Source organism: Cricetulus griseus, chromosome 7 (genome assembly GCF_003668045.3).
Source record: "Cricetulus griseus strain 17A/GY chromosome 7, alternate assembly CriGri-PICRH-1.0, whole genome shotgun sequence".
Taxonomy (NCBI): Eukaryota; Metazoa; Chordata; class Mammalia; order Rodentia; family Cricetidae; genus Cricetulus; species Cricetulus griseus.
The window spans coordinates 13,494,767-13,512,629 of record NC_048600.1 but is presented as its reverse complement, the minus strand read 5'-3'; the positions used below and the strand labels follow the sequence as shown (position 1 = coordinate 13,512,629).

General features: G+C 51.5%; 2 protein-coding genes across 3 annotated transcripts in view; both read left to right on the top strand.

Moving 5' to 3' along the window:
* Mapre3 (microtubule associated protein RP/EB family member 3) overlaps positions 1-7,896 on the top strand; it is a 49,865-nt gene extending 41,969 nt beyond the window's left edge. The window contains exons 2-7 of one of the 2 annotated variants that reach the window (XM_027424514.2): positions 3,518-3,645; positions 4,302-4,447; positions 5,023-5,179; positions 6,420-6,574; positions 6,666-6,818; positions 6,972-7,896. In XM_027424514.2, the coding sequence (XP_027280315.1) occupies positions 3,525-3,645; positions 4,302-4,447; positions 5,023-5,179; positions 6,420-6,574; positions 6,666-6,818; positions 6,972-7,040 (801 nt within the window). In that variant the 5' untranslated portion in view covers positions 3,518-3,524 and the 3' untranslated portion in view covers positions 7,041-7,896. Of the gene's footprint in view, positions 1-3,517; positions 3,646-4,301; positions 4,448-5,022; positions 5,225-6,419; positions 6,575-6,665; positions 6,819-6,971 lie in introns of both variants that reach the window. The other variant, XM_027424513.2, reaches the window with a different exon arrangement.
* A 2,415-nt stretch (positions 7,897-10,311) lies between these two features.
* On the top strand, positions 10,312-17,860 carry Tmem214 (transmembrane protein 214). The gene is made up of 17 exons (XM_027424512.2): positions 10,312-10,506; positions 11,331-11,530; positions 11,970-12,120; positions 12,304-12,438; positions 12,625-12,707; positions 13,051-13,156; positions 13,242-13,323; positions 13,602-13,703; positions 14,047-14,188; positions 14,446-14,537; positions 14,811-14,859; positions 15,037-15,150; positions 15,353-15,470; positions 16,224-16,320; positions 16,482-16,650; positions 16,787-16,932; positions 17,114-17,860. The coding sequence occupies exons 1-17, from the start codon at positions 10,359-10,361 to the stop codon at positions 17,238-17,240; spliced, it is 2,061 nt and encodes a 686-aa protein (XP_027280313.1). The 5' UTR covers positions 10,312-10,358; the 3' UTR covers positions 17,241-17,860.
* Positions 17,861-17,863: the final 3 nt, after the last annotated feature.

Here is a 17,863-nt window from a genome sequence, read left to right as displayed (position 1 = left end):
AAGAAAATACTGCCCCACAAGGCCAAACCCTTTCAGGCCTGCCTGTCTCAGAGTGTCAGTGGACCAGAGTCGTCTTCCCTAATGAACTCAGGGACCTCCTGGAGAAATGAGTCCCAGATAGGAAAGGCTCATTTGCACTACACCCATCCCAGCAAACACACACAGAATCTGACCACCCTCACGTGGGGGTCCATTTGGTTCACCTGTCTCTGAATTACGTGCCTCTCTTGACTTTCTGTAGTGCTTTTGTTTTTACCACACATTGGGGCATTTGATTCTACTGTTAGTTTGTCTGCCTGAGTGCAGGGTAGGTTTTTAATCCTCACAGTCCATAACATACAGAAATAAAATGTCATCCTTGACTCTTTCCCACTCTGCCTCTTGAAAAGCTTGGCATCCACCCACACTGTTCACCACTCCTGCTGGTGCTTCAGGGACTCTCTTAGAGGCTCAGAAACTCCTTCCTCTAATGTAGTTAGACCTTTACTGCTCACCAAGAAGTAGCATGGAATCCAGAGGTAAATCACACAGCCTGGCCCTGAGCAGATGCCAAGAAGAGGTAGGCACACTGATGATTTTGCGAGTGCAAGGACTTCATTGTTAGTTTTGTCTAGGGTGCCACAGTTTCCCATAGCGAGCTTCTAAGAAAGTCCTCTGTAGAGGGTGCTGACACCAGACCCAAGGAGTGGAGCTGGGGCCGGAGCCAGAGAGTGACGGAAGACACTGAGGAAGGGTGTGAGAAGGTGATCTCAATCCCTAACTTTCCTTTCCTCCGAGTGGCAGACCATGCTCGCAGGCACTTCCTGGTGGGGGAGTCAGGCATAGGAACACAACTAGTGTTCAGTTTGGGGGTCAGGCACAGGGCAGTGGGCTCAAACTCAGTCAAAATTATCCTGAGAAACCTCTGAAATTGCCAGGTCCTGAGTCGTTAGAAAGTCCCAAGAAAATAATTTTTGTTTTTCTTGGCTTCTGAGCCCCACTGGGGCTCCCTTTCCCTAGACAATGAAGGACAGGGCTTATTTTTTTAAAAAGAGAGAAAACTAGAAATAAACTACAGGATTTTTCTTTAGTGGTTTTTATGCCAAAAGAAAGGTTCATTTAAGTTAAAGATGCATGTCACAAGGTTCTGTTAGGTCTCGATGCTTAGGGTCAGGGACGGAAGCATGAGGGGAGCCAGCCCAGACAAAGCTGCCCTGAGCCCTGTTCTACTGTAGGACTTGACATACCTGCCTGACCTCGAGTGAGTGACTCCATCAAAGTCAGATTCTGACTGAGCAGGTCTAGCTCGTGATGGGGATTTCTCCAGGTTTAGTGTGAACAAAGACAACACCCGGTCACATGCTACCACATCCATTTTTATGCAGCTCGAACCCTGGGCTTCGTGTATGCTAGGCAGACACTCTACCAACTGAGCTACATCTCTAGCTCTGGAAATGCTATTTTAGTGGGAACCCCTTTCTACCACTTGTGCTACTCCTAAACAGAGCTATTTCTCCAACCTTCTAAGTTTTCTCAGCTAGGAGCCAGAGGCATCTCTCTACTCGTCCTTCTTTGGCATTCTGTCCCCAATCCCGAAGTCCATTCACTTACTCTCTGACCGGTCACTACATGTCTTCCCTCCCCACAGCACTGGGGCCATGTGGACACCGTCTCATTAGAAACGCTAGTCCTTGCACGGCAGTACATATCAAGTTGGGGTGATTGTGGGAGGGGGTGGCTGCTTACAGGGTACTAGGAATTGGGGAAGTATAGTCTTCCTTCACAAAGACACTGCACATTAAACTTAGAAAAATAGCTGGGGATGTTGGCACACGCCTTTAATTCCAGCACTCAGGAGGCAGAGGCAAGTGGATTTCTGTGAGTTTGAGGTCAGCCTAGTCAATAGAGCTAGTTCAAGAGCAGTCAGGGCTACACAGAGAAACCCGTCTCAAAAAAATTAACAAAGAAGCCTGGAAAAATATTCTTCATTCTAGAAATAGGAGCTCTTGAATTCTTAGGACATAGAGTGGTTTTATCTCACTTGTTTTTCCATTTCCGAAAAAGACCAAGGTATAAGAAATTGTTCCCTCTTAGCAACGACAAAGTACAACTGATACCTGACATGTGTGTGTGTTTGTGGGGGCAGGTAGCGAGGTGCTCATCCTGCCTCCTGGAAGGGCCTGGATGCCTCTGTTCAGCACCATTTGTATGAATGGAGGAAAAAAAGTCTTCAGGAATCCCAAGTGGTCTATGCAAAGCGTTAACTCTCAGACGTTTCCAACATTACCACTGCTGAACAGTTCAAGTTTGCAAGACACATTCATCCCTGGGTGCCTTATTTACCACTGCTGGCTTGAAGTTGGGGTGTGGGTGTCCAGGCCTGCTGTTAGATAAATTCAGGGGTGTTGGAGTGGATGTGGGAGAAGGGCTGGAGGCCAGAAGGCTTGGCGGGAGGTTCCCGGTAGCTGTGGCTGCCAGAAAACTATGAGAAAAGTCAGAGGGAGGGAAGAGGCTGGACCACTGAGGAGGGGGAGCTGGGGAATGAGGCAGAAGAGAGAGTTGATGGGCTAGCTCACAGGCTTATAAGGAGACTGACTTGGGGCTGGTGCTTGTATTCCCTGAAACTATAAATACTAAAAGATGTTTTCTGAGATAGTTCTGGAGACATGGAACTTAGTTGCCTGTGGCTCATCTGGCAGATCACTGGCCATAGGAATAGGGAATGTAAAAGCAGAAGTAAAGCTATGGTTAATTGGCTTTAGGACATAAATCTGATCAGTTTACTGTCTATTTAAAATCTCCTGGTGACTTCACATTGACCAAATAGAATTTCCCAGGGGTAAACAAAACCTTCCAGATCTGTCCCTGCTAATCTCATTGCATCATGCCTCAACACAAAAACCTATGCCCCGGGCCTGCTTAGCAACTCAGAGCTCTTGAAATGAGCTATGCCTTTGTTCTTGCCAGTTCTTGGGCTACTGGGCCCCTTCACCCTGTTCCTTGGTCTGTCCAGAAAAATCCCTACTCTTCCCATCTCTGTTCTGAGCCTTCACAACCCTGCCCAGCCAAAGAGATCACACACACACACACACACACACACACACACACACACACACACACACACATATACATTTCTTCCATCCTTGAATTTCCTGTGTTCATCAGGAGCTCATCTCACTGTGCTTAGGTTTGCCTGTCTCCTAAAGGTAGAAACTTAGTAAACTTTGTATCACTCACTGGCTCCTGGTGTGTCTAGTAGGGTAGGCACTAGGTGTGTGTGTGTGTATATATATATATATATATATATATATATATATATATATATGTGTGTGTGTGTGTGTGTGTGTGTGTGTGTGTGTGTGTGTGTGTGTGTGTGTATCATATACTAGTGTGCCTCGCTATAATAGACACTAGTTAACATGTCTACTGGATTGCAAGACTGGTATAAAGGGATGCTTCTTATGTCCCTAGGGCCCGGCCAGGCTGGAGAACAGCTCCAAGCCCTCATGCTGATGACATCTCTTTTCTTTCTTTGCAGCTGGGGTATGGCCGTCAATGTGTACTCCACATCTGTGACCAGTGAGAATCTGAGTCGCCATGATATGCTTGCATGGGTCAATGACTCCCTGCACCTCAACTATACCAAGATCGAACAGCTCTGTTCAGGTAGGTGGCTACAACAGGGGGTGGGTGGCCCAAGGGAAAGGAGGGAAAGGCTCATGTGACTTGTAATTAACATGGAGAGAAAGAGCATGTGATGCCTACAATGCTTAGAGTTGAAATCAGGAAACAAAGGCTGGAAAAGTAGAGAGCAGGTGGGGCATTCCTAGGTGAGCAGAGCCAGGACAGACAGTGAAGCCAGGAGTTAACAGCACAGGGTCCCCTGGAGCCACTCTGGGTCCAATTCTCTGTTCTCTGCTGCAGCCCTTGTGGATGGCAGTTTTCCCATCCAGTCAGAGAGATGCCATCACCTGTCTATGTCAGGTAGCTATAGGGATAACCTACATGCTGACGTGCTTGGAATGGCATTGTTACATGGTTTGGATCAATAAGTAACCATCTGGGAGCTGGGTATGTAGCTCAGTAGCATAGCACCTGTTCCGTATTTGCAGTGCCCTGGGTCCAATCCTTAGTGCCACCAACAGATAAATACTAGTAATCATGGATATTCTTGTAATGCCAAGGGGAATCTAAACAAATCTAACATCACAGTTGGGCTGGCCCTAGCTGTAGGACAAAGGAAAGGGACCAGGCCTTGGGGAGTAGAGCAGCAGGGCCTGGGTGGTGGCTGAGTGCCCTTCAGCAGCCATGCCTCTTCACAGGGGCAGCCTACTGCCAATTCATGGACATGCTCTTCCCTGGTTGTGTACACCTGAGGAAGGTCAAGTTCCAGGCCAAACTAGAACACGAATACATCCACAACTTCAAGGTGCTGCAAGCAGCTTTCAAGAAGATGGGTGTCGACAAAGTAGGTGTCTGTACCCCTGGGGTCCATGAGGAGCTGTGTATCTGGGGAAGAAGATGACCCACCAGCCAGGGTGACAAGGGCTGCTCGGTTCATTCTACCACATGCCTTTCTACCCCTGACCCCCAAAATGAATGCTGTCCACCCAGCTCAAGACACAGGGAATGCTCTTAACCCCCTAGATCCCACTGAGACAACACTTCCCTTTCTTCTCCATGGACCCGCCCCAATCCAGATGTTGAGGCTCTGTGCATTACCCCTGCCATATCTCTTCAGAGGCCCCACAACATATCAGTTTAACTACCCTGCCTGTGTGTATCCTGGGCCTCCAGTTCACACACAGGCAGCAGGGTCACCTCCCACACAATTTTTCCTGTGCCTGTAGGAAAGGAATGTCCCTGAGTTCCTCCCTGGTGGGGCCTGCCAGCCTGCTTGTCTCCTCTGGTGCCATGGGAGGGGGTGCAGATGGAGAAGGTAGACGATGTTGTGGCCTAGGGGCTGGCTTTCCTGTGCTCACAGTGGAAGGCAGTCCAACACAGCAGGTGGTTAAAATGATCTGCTTATGTGGTCTATTTCAGATCATTCCTGTAGAGAAATTAGTGAAAGGAAAATTCCAAGATAATTTTGAGTTTATTCAGTGGTTTAAGAAATTCTTTGACGCAAACTATGATGGAAAGGATTACAACCCTCTGCTGGCGCGGCAGGGCCAGGACGTAGCACCACCTCCTAACCCAGGTGATCAGATCTTCAACAAATCCAAGAAACTCATTGGCACAGCAGGTAACATGCCCAAGCTGGTGGAGGGAGTTTGGGGGGCTGGGCCGGCAGGGCTATCCAGCCAGGAGTGCCCCCTGGGCCACCGGCCCAGCCCTGCCAGCCTGGAGGAGACTGTTATCACGGAGTTCAGATGACATCACCTGCTGCTTACCTAGATGGGGAGTCCCATTTGGGGTGAGAGGGCCGCAAAAGTTGTTCCAAGAGGGGAGCCACCTGCACCAGGTATGGTGGCAGCTTGCTGAGACCCAGGATGCTTTGTTGCATAACATGAGCTAGCTTGTTTGCCTCAAGCTGGATGGGGCACGGCTCCACTATGTGGATCCATCAGGCTGAGTGCCTGCAGCCTGTATCCAAGCCCCTTATGTATCCCTGCCCACTGGATACCCAAAAGCAGGAGTTTGCCAAACTCAATCCTGCCTTTATCTGTTCCAAAATCCCATAGCCCAGAGATAAGTTTCCAGAATTGATACCTTGCTGGGTTGCTAGGAGCAGTGAGAGAAGCAATAAGGCCTGTGGTGACAGCAAGGCTGTGGCAGGAAAGAGGGGAGCAGCTCCCACCCTCATCTGACCCGTCATAGCAGAGCCACCTCCTCCGTTCGCGCTGCTGTCCTGCCTGGGCCTGCCCCCACCGAACTGCTTGCTTTGCATTAGAAGCAACTGCTGTCTAGGGAGGGGCAGTCGCTGAAGAGCAAGTAGCCACAGCATGCAGGCTGTGCTAGGGAGGAGCCTGAGTCCTCCACCACTGCGCAGATACCGGTCCAGCCCAGCAGGGGGAAACAGAACCCAAACTGAGAGGCAGCTGGAGGGGTGGGGCTGAGTTTCACTGAGGGTGGGCTTTGGCTTCTGCTAGGACAGACTGCATCGATTGCTCTCCTGGGTCTCATCTGTCAGTACAGAAGGCCCTGAACCCTCCCAGCTCTACTTCATCAAATTCACCATCCCAGTATCCCGCATCCCTCCCTCAGGTCAGCTCTCTTCAGGTCCCAATACTGAGATGACCTTTCTTTTAGCTTCCTGTGGCACTTACGCTCCCAGGCTTGCCAAAGGGCTGTCCAGTGGCTGCAGTGTCACATGTGGCTGAGGCTTGAGGCCTAGCTGTAAATGCTCTTCCTGAGGGAGAGTGCCTGCCTGTTGCATGGTCCTCATACCAGGCTCTCATATGCTGTGTCACCTCATCTGACTCTTGTCCTCTGGACAGTTCCGCAGAGGACGTCCCCCACAGGCCCCAAGAATATGCAGACCTCTGGCCGACTCAGCAACGTGGCTCCACCCTGCATCCTCCGGAAGAATCCCCCATCAGCCCGAAATGGTGGTCATGAGGCTGATGCCCAGATTCTTGAGCTCAACCAGCAAGTGAGTGGGATGGGAAATGGTAGTTGGTGCTAGGGACAAGAGGAAGGTGGGCAGGAACATCTGGTGTAAACATTTCTTTCTGCCCAAGCAGCTGCTGGACTTGAAGCTGACGGTGGATGGGCTGGAGAAAGAAAGAGACTTCTATTTCAGCAAATTGCGTGACATCGAGCTGATCTGCCAGGAACATGAAAGCGAAAACAGCCCTGTCATCTCAGGCATCATTGGCATTCTCTATGCCACCGAGGTGAGCCCCTCCTCACCTCCCTCCCACTACTCTGCCAGACTGGAAAGCAACTAGACCTCTGAACCCCTGGCCACTTAGACCGTGTGTGGAACTTTATCCCTCAGCTTGGCCAGCTGGCTTACTGTTTCTCTCCACCCCCCACCCCCCCACCAGGAGGGATTTGCACCCCCTGAGGACGATGAGATTGAAGAACACCAACAGGAAGACCAGGACGAGTACTGAGGGCAGCAGTCCTGACTGACTGTGGCTTCCCTGCCCCCACCCCATGCCCACCCCACATTATAAGTCCTTTCCTTACAGCCAGTCAGCCAGCCGGGTGCTTTGTATCAGTGCCGCAGCACTGGGAGCTGGGCAAGTGGGGTTTGGGAGGTTGGGGCAGGTGAGAGGATGAGGCCCTGACTGGGTCCCTCAAGTGGCACTGGCCCAGGGGACTTCCAGGACCCCTGTCCACTCCCCACTCCTATTTATTTCCGTTGTCTCTATGCTGTGTTGGCCAACACTTTCCAGGGTGCCTCTGTCACCCACAAGCCAGCCACCTGCTCCCCTGACAGCCAGCAGCTGTATATTTGACAAAGTCATTGGTATATTTTTACTTACTGGATTGTCCTTGCACTTTACCTGTTCTTTTCCAGGGCTGACAGCAGGGCTTGGGGAAGTCTTCCTGGCTTGGCTCCCCTTCCCTCTAGCCAAGACTGGGGCAGGACTCATCAATTCTTATTTATTTTGTCTCTTGACTTCTCTCTTGGTAGTTGAGGGGACAGCTAGTGTGAGGGTGGGGGGCAGGGGAGCTGAGGAGGCAGTGCTGTGAGTCCAGGGAGAGAAGGGAGCATGTGAGGGATAGAAATGACCTCCTGGCACTGGGTTTACCCACCCAAAGCCCCTGCCTCAGCACCAAAGCCCAGCACTGCCCCAAGGCTCCCTATCCACTCCCTCCTGCAGCCTGGTTATACCACACAGACTCTGCCTGGCCCCCATTTTCTGTCTGTCCCCCATTCTCCCACCTCCCCACCTTTGCCCCTAGGGCACTAGCCTGCAAATGTGTTCACTTTTATTTAAATAAATTTGTGTGGTAAAAGTTCTTGCCATCTTTCCCTCGACAGAGCCACAGCCAGGGTTCAGAGCACATTCCCATCCACCATGCAGCACATTCTCACATTATTAGAAGCCACCACTGACACTAGGCTCTGACCTAGACCCAACTACCAAGGCTGGTGACCGCTCTTGAAGCAGGTTTTATGTGACTTTTTCAGTTGATGAGTAATGAGTTACTTGTATTGTCATTATTGTATTTATTATTATTATTATACTCATATTATCTTGGTGTGTAATGTGAGTTTATTAGGGATGCCTTACAGGCCAGTGGATGACAAAAGCACCTCTCTATACACACCCCTACCAAGCAGTTTCATACAGTTCTTCTGTCTAGAGCAGAAGTGACACAAGCCTGGACTCAGAGCACTACTTAGTGTTAAAGCGCCAGAGGTCACTAAAGCTCAGACAGCATAAGGCACAGACAAAACTAGACGATGAGAAAACTGTGTTTATGTGTACTCAGTCCTTGTCCTTGCCAGGAACTGAGCCAGTTCTAGCAAACACCGTCCAGTAGAAGTGATGGTTGCAGTAGCATGGCTTGTCTTGCTGCAGTCAAGCACACAGACCCACCAGATGGTGGCTTGCTACAAGACAGTTACTCCAGCTAGGATTTGGAGTGGTCTCACCACAACAGGGGACCCATGGGAGGAAGAAGGAGGTCTGCAGCCCAGAAAGTGTCTGTGGGGTGACGGGGGTGTCCTTGGTCAAGCAATGTTTTGTCCCAGTCTCCTGAAGGCTGGACTAAATGCTTGTCAAACTGTTCACACCTCCCAGCAACCGTGCCACAAACAAGCCTGGGCCCAGAGGACAGCAGTGTCTATATGGTTCCTCTTTTCTTTAATGTTTGTGAATATGTGTGCATGTGTGCACACTGGGGGTGAAAACCAGAGCAAGTATACAGACACTCAGGTCTCGTCCCAGCCCCCAAGTGTAGAGCAAGGTATAATGGGAAGAAGGACTCAGAAACACTTCCATGCTGTCCACACGGCCCCACACTCCTGGAGTGTGTTTCCTAAAAAGCCATGATAGCCAAGGCCCCGGAAGCCCAATAAAGACTAAGAATATGGAAGCGATGTGAGCCCCTTGGGAACTGCTGAGACCAGTGGTTCTCAACCTGTGGGTCATGACTCCTTTGGGGGTCAAATGACCCTACCACAGGTATCGCCTAAGACCAACAGAAAACACAGATATTTACATTATGATTCATAACAGCAAAATTACAATTATGAAATAGCAACAAAAGTTTTATGGTTGGGGAATCACCAAACATGTTAAGGGCCACAATATTGGGAAGGTTGAGAACCACTGACCTAGACCATGGATAAGGCTTGCTCAAGGTGGTAGAAACCTTGGTTAGAATTCAGACTCTTTTTCAAATACTTATTTTTTATTTATGTATGTGTATCTATGTGTGGTGTGTGCACACGTGTGGGTGCTCGCTGATGATCACCTGAAGCTGCTGTGGGAAACCCAGTTCTATCTTCCCCAAATAGGGCCTCTCCTATGACCATACATGTCACAGCAGGGACTGAACAAAAGGAGCATTGTTTGTGTCTGAGGTAATCAGTGATCTGAGAAATGAAGAGATTGGTATTCAGCCCAGAGACATTACATATCAGAGCTCCCTGAGATAGCCAGCCATGCTCAGGCCTAAAGGGGACAGAGGACCCCACAAGGAACTGCAAGCATTGGCCATCCCTTACCTGCTGCCTGTACCTCTTTGCGGCCCATCCTTCACACAGTTCCACGCTCTGTTTTTTTTTAAGGGCCATGTCACCTTTCCACTGTTTTCGAAGGTCTACAGAATAAAGTCCAGATTTGGCAACCAAGATCCTTTCCCAATCCTATCAAATCCCGTCATGCTGAGTTACTTCTAGTTTTACCACCCTAGACCTTTGCCTAAATTAATAAAGCCGTACAAGAGAAGTAATCTCCACTAGCTGTGATCCCCAACCAATGAAAATCCTTCCTTCCTAGGAGCCACCTCAACTGCCACCTGTTTCAGGAACCCTTCCCTTATCCTCCTAGGGCTTCATTCCTCCCACAGCTGAACTGCAAGTCCTGTAAGAATGTGTTTAATCCCAGCAATCGGGAGGTAGAGGCAGGTGGACCTCTGAGTTCGAGGCCAACTTGGTCTATAGAGAGTTCCACGACAGCCAGAGCTGCACAGAGAAAGCCTGTCTCAAAAAACCCAAAGGAGGGGGAGGAGCGAGGACAAGACAAAAACGGGACTAGTCCCATTTCCAAGCTGTACAGAGCCGAGCCCACGCCTAAGGACTTTTGCGCCGCGGGGGCGGGGCCTGGCCGCCGCCGCCATACCCCAGACCCGCCGCGCGGTGGCGCGGACGGACTACGAGTCCCAGCCTGCCTTGCGGTGGCCGCAGCGGCTACGTGGCACCGCGCGAAGGCCGTGCGGCTGGAAGGCCGGGAGGTGGCGGAGCCGAAGTCATGGCGGCCAGGGCAGCGGGCAGCGGGGGCTGGGAGGTGGTGAAGAAGGGCCGGCGACCTGGAGCAAGCGGCGGTGGACGAGGCGTCGGCGGTAGTGACCGCCGAGCACTCGGAGAGGCGAACGGAGTGTGGAAATACGACCTGAGCTGTGAGTACCCGCCGCCGCCCACCTGGGCCTGTGGGGCAGGGGCGCGGCGGAGCAGCGGTGGAAGCCGAAAGCGGATCCGCCGAACCCCGGCTACCCCGGCTACCCCGGCTACCCCGGCTGATAGCACAGGGAGTGGTGGCCGTCCTCTCTGCATAGGTCAGGAAGTGGAGGCCCAGCGAAGCAGACTCTCTAGTCGGAGGAGAATGGAGTTCCCATCTCCATCTGTTCAGGCCTTTGCACACAACCCTCTCAGCTGTCCCGGCCCTCGTTGGCCGGGTTGTCTGAGCGACTGGGCAGAGGCATCCGGGATCCCACACAGTGCCCCTTCTCAAGTAACCAGCAGGTCTGGGAGGGGTGGATGAGAAGCCCAGCACTGGGACACACACGCCAACCAGGAGTTAATCTCAGTGTCACCTGTCCCATAGTCTCCAGAGGAGGGGAGAAAGCTTGCCACTTGTTGAGTATAGCGTTGTCATTTCAGAACCAACAAGAATTGTAAGTGGGAACGTGCTGGAAAAATCCTGCCCTCACAGACTAGCAGCCAGAACCATTCAAGCCCACCCTCTGTACCCGGGTCTGGCTTAGCTCCTGCATACTTTTGACTTATCTGATAAAGAACTGGAAGAGCCAGGGACCTGTTGGTGGTGATTGAAATCAGCCACCAGGAGGGCTCTTTGCTGTGTTCTTTAAGCTTCCAAGGAAGGAGGAGCTTAGGACAGCATCTCACTGTAAATGACTTAGCTACCCCTGCAGAAAAGGGACTGCTGTTCTGAGTCCTGGGGTCTTAAGGGTCATGTGCTGTTTTCTGCCTTTCTTCATTCCAGCTCCAATCCAGACCACAAGCACTCTCTATGAGCGGGGCTTTGAGAAAATCATGAAGCGGCAGAATAAAGAACAAGTTCCACCCCCTGTTGTGGAGTCTAAGAAACCAGGAAACAAGAAGCAACCAAAGAAGGTGACAGCTGTCACTAGCCAAAACCAGAAGCAGGGCCTATTCCGAAGCCTGGAGGACGCACTGAAAGCTGTAAGTGTGCCTAGGCTTGTGGTGCAGAGGAAATGTGGGGTTTAGGGGCACTCAGATGAGAGGCGTTCTAGCAAAGATGAAAATCCCAGGGGACAGAATGTTTGCACTTTGAATAGAAAGGGAGTGGGGTGTTTGTAAGAAAAGTGGGTGAGACAAGTGATGGGAACCCCAGAACAAGATGGGGGTGATGGGAGAGCTGGTGTGGGTTCTCTGTCTCCCAGAAGCAGTGATCTTTCACTTCCCATCTTGCCCTTTGTCCTTGCCCTTGAACATATCAAGGGCCTACAAGTGTGTGGCATGAAGATCAACATTCTCAGCTGTCCTGCCCCATACTTTCTTAGGATCTGGTTGTGGCAAAATCATAGCATTCACATACAAAAACCTTCTTCAGCCACTTTCCTTCCCCTTACAACTCACTGTAGAAGTCTCTCCCTGACAGCTGGATGTGGCAGCTCTGAAGAAGGAACTGGACAAGAGCCAGAGTGTGTTCACTGGGAACCCCTCTGTATGGCTGAAGGACCTGGCCAGCTATCTCAACTACAAGCTCCAGACTCCACGGATTGAGCCCACTCTGAGCCAGTATCCACATGGTAAGTCCCCCACCCCTCAGCTCAGATAAGGCCAGGGACTTTCCAAAAGGGTGGGTGTTCCCCAGAGCCCCATGCCTCTACTGTCGTGATTCAGACATGTGGCTGGGTCTCCTTGGGGTAGAGAAAGCCAGCCTTGATGCAAAGGTATCTCATCTTAGCACTCACAGAGGCCAATGGCCCCAGATTATCCCTACAGCCTCGTGAGCCAAGAGCTGCGTGGGATCATCCAAGGGCTCCTGACCAAAGCTGCAGGGTCTGTGGAGCTCTTTTTCGATCACTGTCTGTTCACCATGCTGCAAGAGTTGGATAAGACACCAGGTAAGAGAGCCCTATGAAGGATGACCGTCTGGAGAGCCCACTCCTTAACAAGAAATGTGCTAATCTCCAAAAACCTTTTTGGGAGAAGAGGGAGGAGGAGGAGATTGGGGCTTGGGCTCACAGGTGGAAAAAAAAGTGTGAGGTACCAAGTCATATGAGTAACTTTGAGAACATATGTCTCTCTAGGGGAGTCACTACATGGGTACCGCATCTGTATTCAGGCCATTCTACAAGACAGGCCCAAGATTGTCACCTCAAACCTGGGCAAGGTGAGCCCTGGGTAGTGCTGGGGACTCCAGGGGTAGGACTAGGGAAACCAGGCAGAATCTACATTGTTAGATTTGGCTGTGGAAAGGAATAACGCATAATACCGTTAACTGTGTGTCTCCGTTGTTTAGGGGTGACCCATACATTGTGTTACAGAAGGCTGTGCCATAGAGAGGTTCCATAGCTTTCCTGGAACTGGTCAGCCAGCTTGAGGAGAGTGGGGGAAAAGTATACCACCATAAGGTTTCACTGTTCTTGGCACCTTTCCCACCTATAATCTTCCCACTAGGATCTGTAGTGCTGGTGTGCTGACCTATAACCTGCCTTTTCTACCCATCTCCTCAGTTCCTAGAGCTTCTGAGGTCCCACCAGAGCCGACCAGCAAAGTGCCTGACCATCATGTGGGCCCTGGGACAAGCAGGTTTTGCCAACCTCACCGAGGGACTGAAAGGTAACAGATAGAGAAGAATGGATTGGTCTCTTCTCTGATGGCCTCTGTGCATGAGCCTGAGACTTGCTGACTTTTGACTCTACAGTGTGGCTGGGGATCATGCTGCCTGTGCTGGGCATCAAGTCTTTGTCTCCCTTTGCCATCGCATACCTGGACCGGCTGCTCCTGTGAGTAATGGGGGGACAGCGAGGGGAAGGCCCAGGGTGTCCACAAGAGGCTGTTTCGGCAAAATGGGATGTCATGATCCTGGTCTCCATAGATGCGAGGAAAATCAGGACCAGCTCCTCCCACCTCCGAGTGTGATGGTGAGGAAGGAAAGGGAGGGAGCCATTGAGGGCTGGGGCTGGGGTAGAGTTTATGCCCTTCTCCCTGTATACTGGCTGAGCCGAGTTCATGGCTGGAGCATCAGAGTGGCTTCCAACAAACCTGTGTCTTCTTTCTCTAGGATGCATCCTAACCTCACCAAAGGCTTTGGCATGATTGGTCCCAAGGACTTCTTCCCACTTCTAGACTTTGCCTATATGCCCAACAACTCCCTAACCCCCAGGTAGGACTACTTTGGAGCATGCATACAGGGGAGAGTTCCCAGCACAAAATCGAGTCACATTTATATCCCCTGTCCCCTGAAGCCCTAGATTCACAAATGGAAATTTAAACAGGAGATTTCAAGGGGCCTGTGAGACCCAGAAATTATATATGTCTTTGAATGTGACAGTTTTTCTTTTTAGTGTAGCATTGGGCAGGCTTTAGGGAGGCAAACTTTGCAAGGTTCTTCTGTGTACAAAGACTCAGAACCATCCCAAGACACTTAGTGACTGTCCCTTCAGGCCGGGGATGAGCTCAAGTGTCACAGGTCCATTTACAGTCTGAGCCGGGCCCTCCTCCCCTAGCCTGCAGGAACAGCTGTGCCAGCTCTTCCCCCGACTGAAGGTGCTGGCGTTTGGGGCCAAGCCAGAATCCACCCTGCACACCTACTTCCCTTCGTTCCTGTCCAGAGCCACCCCTAGCTGTCCTGCTGAGATGAAGAGAGAGGTAAAAAGTCTTTCCTTGCCCAGAGCACAGCTGCAGCTTACTCCCACGGCCACCCGCCCCACTCACTTGGGCTTTCCCATGGGAGTGTGGGCCTGAGAGGTGGGAGGGTGGTCAGCAGTGGCCTGTCCCTTGTAGACAAGGCTGCAGCTCAGAACCGCATAGCAGCTTCTCAAGCGTCTTGACCATATTTCCCACCCTTCTTGGTAGACATGTTGTTTCCAGAAGCCCCAGCATTCTCTCTCTTTTGTCCTATGCAGCTTCTAGGCAGCCTGACCCAGTGCCTGACTGTGGACCCCCTCAGCACCAGCGTCTGGAGACAGCTATACCCCAAGCACCTGTCACAGTCCAGGCAGGTGGGGGTGGGGTCACCCGCTCTGCTCAACACAGAGAAGCCTCCTAGTGTATACTTTCCAGACTAGGGCTGGTGTGTCATAGCAGAAACACTGGTCAGTGTTCTCCAGGCTCACATCTGTCCATTTGAGTGAGGACGTGCCTGGGGTGGCCCTTAAGGAATGACTGTGGGTGGAGGTCTTTGAACACTGAGAACCCAGGATCTTGGTAGGCAGAGGTGGGGAAGCAGGCCCATTGGGCTGCTGACTGAAAGAAGCATGCTTCTCCACAGCCTGCTGTTGGAACACTTGCTCAAGTCCTGGGAGCGGATTCCCAAGAAGGTGAGGAGCCCAGAGGATGTGGGGGGCCAGGGCTTGTCTAGTTTCTCACTTTGTGCCCCTTGCCCTCTGTCCTCCCTTTCCTGTGCCTTTGACACTGAGCATGAAGCAAGATGGGGCCTCAGGATCCTGTCATAGGCCGGGGCTCACATTCTCAACTCATCTCTTGGTATTCTGTAGGCACGGAAGTCTTTGCAAGAAACCATTCAGTCCTTCAAGCTTGCCAACCAGGAGCTTCTAAAGAAGGGCAGTGGTGGCAATGAGCATGTTGTCACCTGTGATGCAGCCTGCAAGGTGTGATACCCAATCTCCCAGCCATGCCCTGTCCTGCATCTGTCTTGGCACACCCTGGGTTGGACTTGGGTCACATCCCTGTCCTGCCTATCTGTGAATCCCCCACTACCTCAAGCTTATGTGTAGGCCTAGCTTGGGGCTTGCACTAGGAAGCAGAGACCAAGCCTTCCCCCTCTGACCACTGTCCTCTCTCTGCTGCCAGGGCTTGTTGCAACAGGCACGGGGTCCTCGGCCACCCTGGGCCCGGCTACTCCTGTTACTTCTGGTCTTTGCAGTAGGATTCCTTTGCCATGACTTTCGGTCACATGGCTCCTTCCAGGGTAAGTAGTGCTTGGTGGTCTGGGAAGAGAGTGTGGTGGTGGGGCACAGAGTTTTGTGTAATACCTCCAAACCCCACCTTGTCCAGATGAGATCTCAGTGCCACAGTCAAACACTTTCTCCTCTGTTGTAGGTAGACTGGGCATTCCCTTCAGATTGGAGTGACACTCTGCAGGAGACACATGGTTACAAATTTACAGCACCTAAACACATTTTCTCATTTTAACTCCTGAGGACAAAGAAAGATTTAGCCACAGATTAAGATCATAGCTAGCAGGAACAGAAAGATAACTAAGTGGTCCCACAGGCTTGCTACCAAGTATGACAAGCTGAGTTCCATCCACAGGTACACATGGTAGAAGTCAACACAAGTCCAAGTCCTGCACATCCATGCTGTGGCATATGTACATATATGCACTAAGTAAATTAGTAAATGTAGTTTTTAAAAAAAAAAAAAAAAAAAAAAAAAAAAAAAAAAAAAAGGTTGCAACATGTAAAAGGCAGATATTCAAACCTGAGGTTTTCTGACCTCTAAGTCCAAGACTCCACCCAATGTCCCATTCTTTCTGTTCTTGACCCAGCAGAAGGTACTCAGCCTGCAAATCTCCCTCCAAACCTGTCTAGTTAGACCCTAGAGCACATGAAACCACCCCACTGCCTCCCTGTGCCTGCCCCAGGACCTAAACACATTTAGAATGTCTGTCTTCCAAGCCCTTACCCCTGCTCTCCCAGCTCACCAAAGGCTTCCTTTGCAGCCTCCCTCACTGGCTGGTTGCTTCGATCATCTGGTTTCTTGCCTGTTGGCCAGCACCTGTGTGCCAAGCTCTACTCTTGCAGCATTCAAAGCTACAGGTGAGCTACTGCCAAAGAGGGCAGGGTGGTGCTGGTGGTCTGGACAGGCCCAGACAGTGGGAAGTAATTAATATTCCCGTCCTCCCTTTTTTGGCTGTTCTTTGGTGAGCAAGTTGTCCTGGGAAAGCTCACTGTGCCTCTGTCCTCCACTTTCTCTACAGCTGGCTGCAGGAGACATTGCCAGCCTATGGCTCCCACCTGCTTGCTGTGATACAGCCCAGTTTGCAGCTGGCCTGGACGCACACTGATGCCACCGTTAGCTTCCTTTCTGCCCACTGTGCCTCTTACCTTGCCTATTTTGGTGACAGCCTTGCTGGCTTCTTGCAGAGGGTAAGCTGGAGATCAGGAGTCAGAAAAGGACCCATCCTCCCAGAGACAGAGTTCTTGGGAGGGAGCAATCCTGCATAGGCAGAATCCTATTGCCCTGGGCATCTTGTCCCAGCCACTCTCCGTGGTCCTGCTGCAGGTCCAGCTCCCTGAGGCCCTGCACCAGCTCTTGCACTCCTTGAAGGATCTGCTGCTGCTTTTCTACCACAGTGTGCTACTGCCATTGTGGCACCTGCTGCTTGCAGCCCTAGCCCGAGCCCAGGAGCACTGCCACCAGGCCTGCAGGTAAGACTTACACTCCAGACTCTACAGGTTCTCTGGTGACCCCACTTCTGGTCCCTGGGGACAAGGGTACACCATTCATCTTGTCACAGCCACACTAGGGTGAGGGTTATGAGTTTAAGCTGCAGCCCTGTGACAACACACATGCCCCCCAGCCCTCTCAAATATTCTGCTTTTCTCATAGAGGAGAAGTGACCTGGGACTGCATTAAGACACAGTTTGGTGAAGCTGCCCGATGGACCTGGCTCTGCCTACAGGACGTCACAGTAGCTTTCTTGGACTGGGCACTCGCCATGATATCCCAGCAATAGATCCTGCCTGCCTGGCCACTGGTTTCTATGATGGGCAAGCTGTCAGAGACTGCTGGAGGGTAGAGAAGGCAGCTGTCTCTTCACTCGGTGCCTGAATTCTATCTCCTAGGTGAGGGGCCAGGTGGCTCTGCCTCACTTCTCTGTCTTTAGGGGACTGGGCTGGAGCTTCTGAGCTTCTCAGCCTCCTGCTCACAGGTCTGCTAGGTGTCTCAGGCCCAGTGGCACAGCTCTCAGCCTCCTTTGGGCTGGTAGCCTTTCTCTACTTCTCTCACCCCTCTCTGTCCCTCCATCTCAGCACTTAAGCCCCCTCAGCCCCCCTCCAAAAAAGGGAGGTGGCCATCTTTCCCCATTCCTGGTAATAACTTAAGCCACAGCAGAAAAAGGGAAAGGACTTCAGAAGGGCCAGCACCACAGTGGATGACAGCAGCATCACTTCCACCAGCAGCCTGTGTAGCCATCAGTGGACATGCAGGCCATGTGGAAATGTCTGTTACCTCAGAACACCCAGAACAAGCAAGCCTTCCATCCACCTGGACAGCAGCGCCCTTCTTCTATCAGCCTGCCAAAGGCCGTCGGCATATGGCTTCTGGGTGGAATAAAGGGCAGAGATTGGATTCCTAGCT

Coding starts and splice junctions, on each gene's coding strand:
- Tmem214 (XM_027424512.2), top strand. CDS start 10,359: ATGGCGGCCAGGGCAGCGGGCAGCGGGGGCTGGGAGGTGGTGAAGAAG. Junction 15,151..15,352: donor CCTGTGATGCAGCCTGCAAG/GTGTGATACCCA, acceptor CTCTGCTGCCAG/GGCTTGTTGCAACAGGCACG. Junction 16,933..17,113: donor CACTGCCACCAGGCCTGCAG/GTAAGACTTACA, acceptor CTTTTCTCATAG/AGGAGAAGTGACCTGGGACT.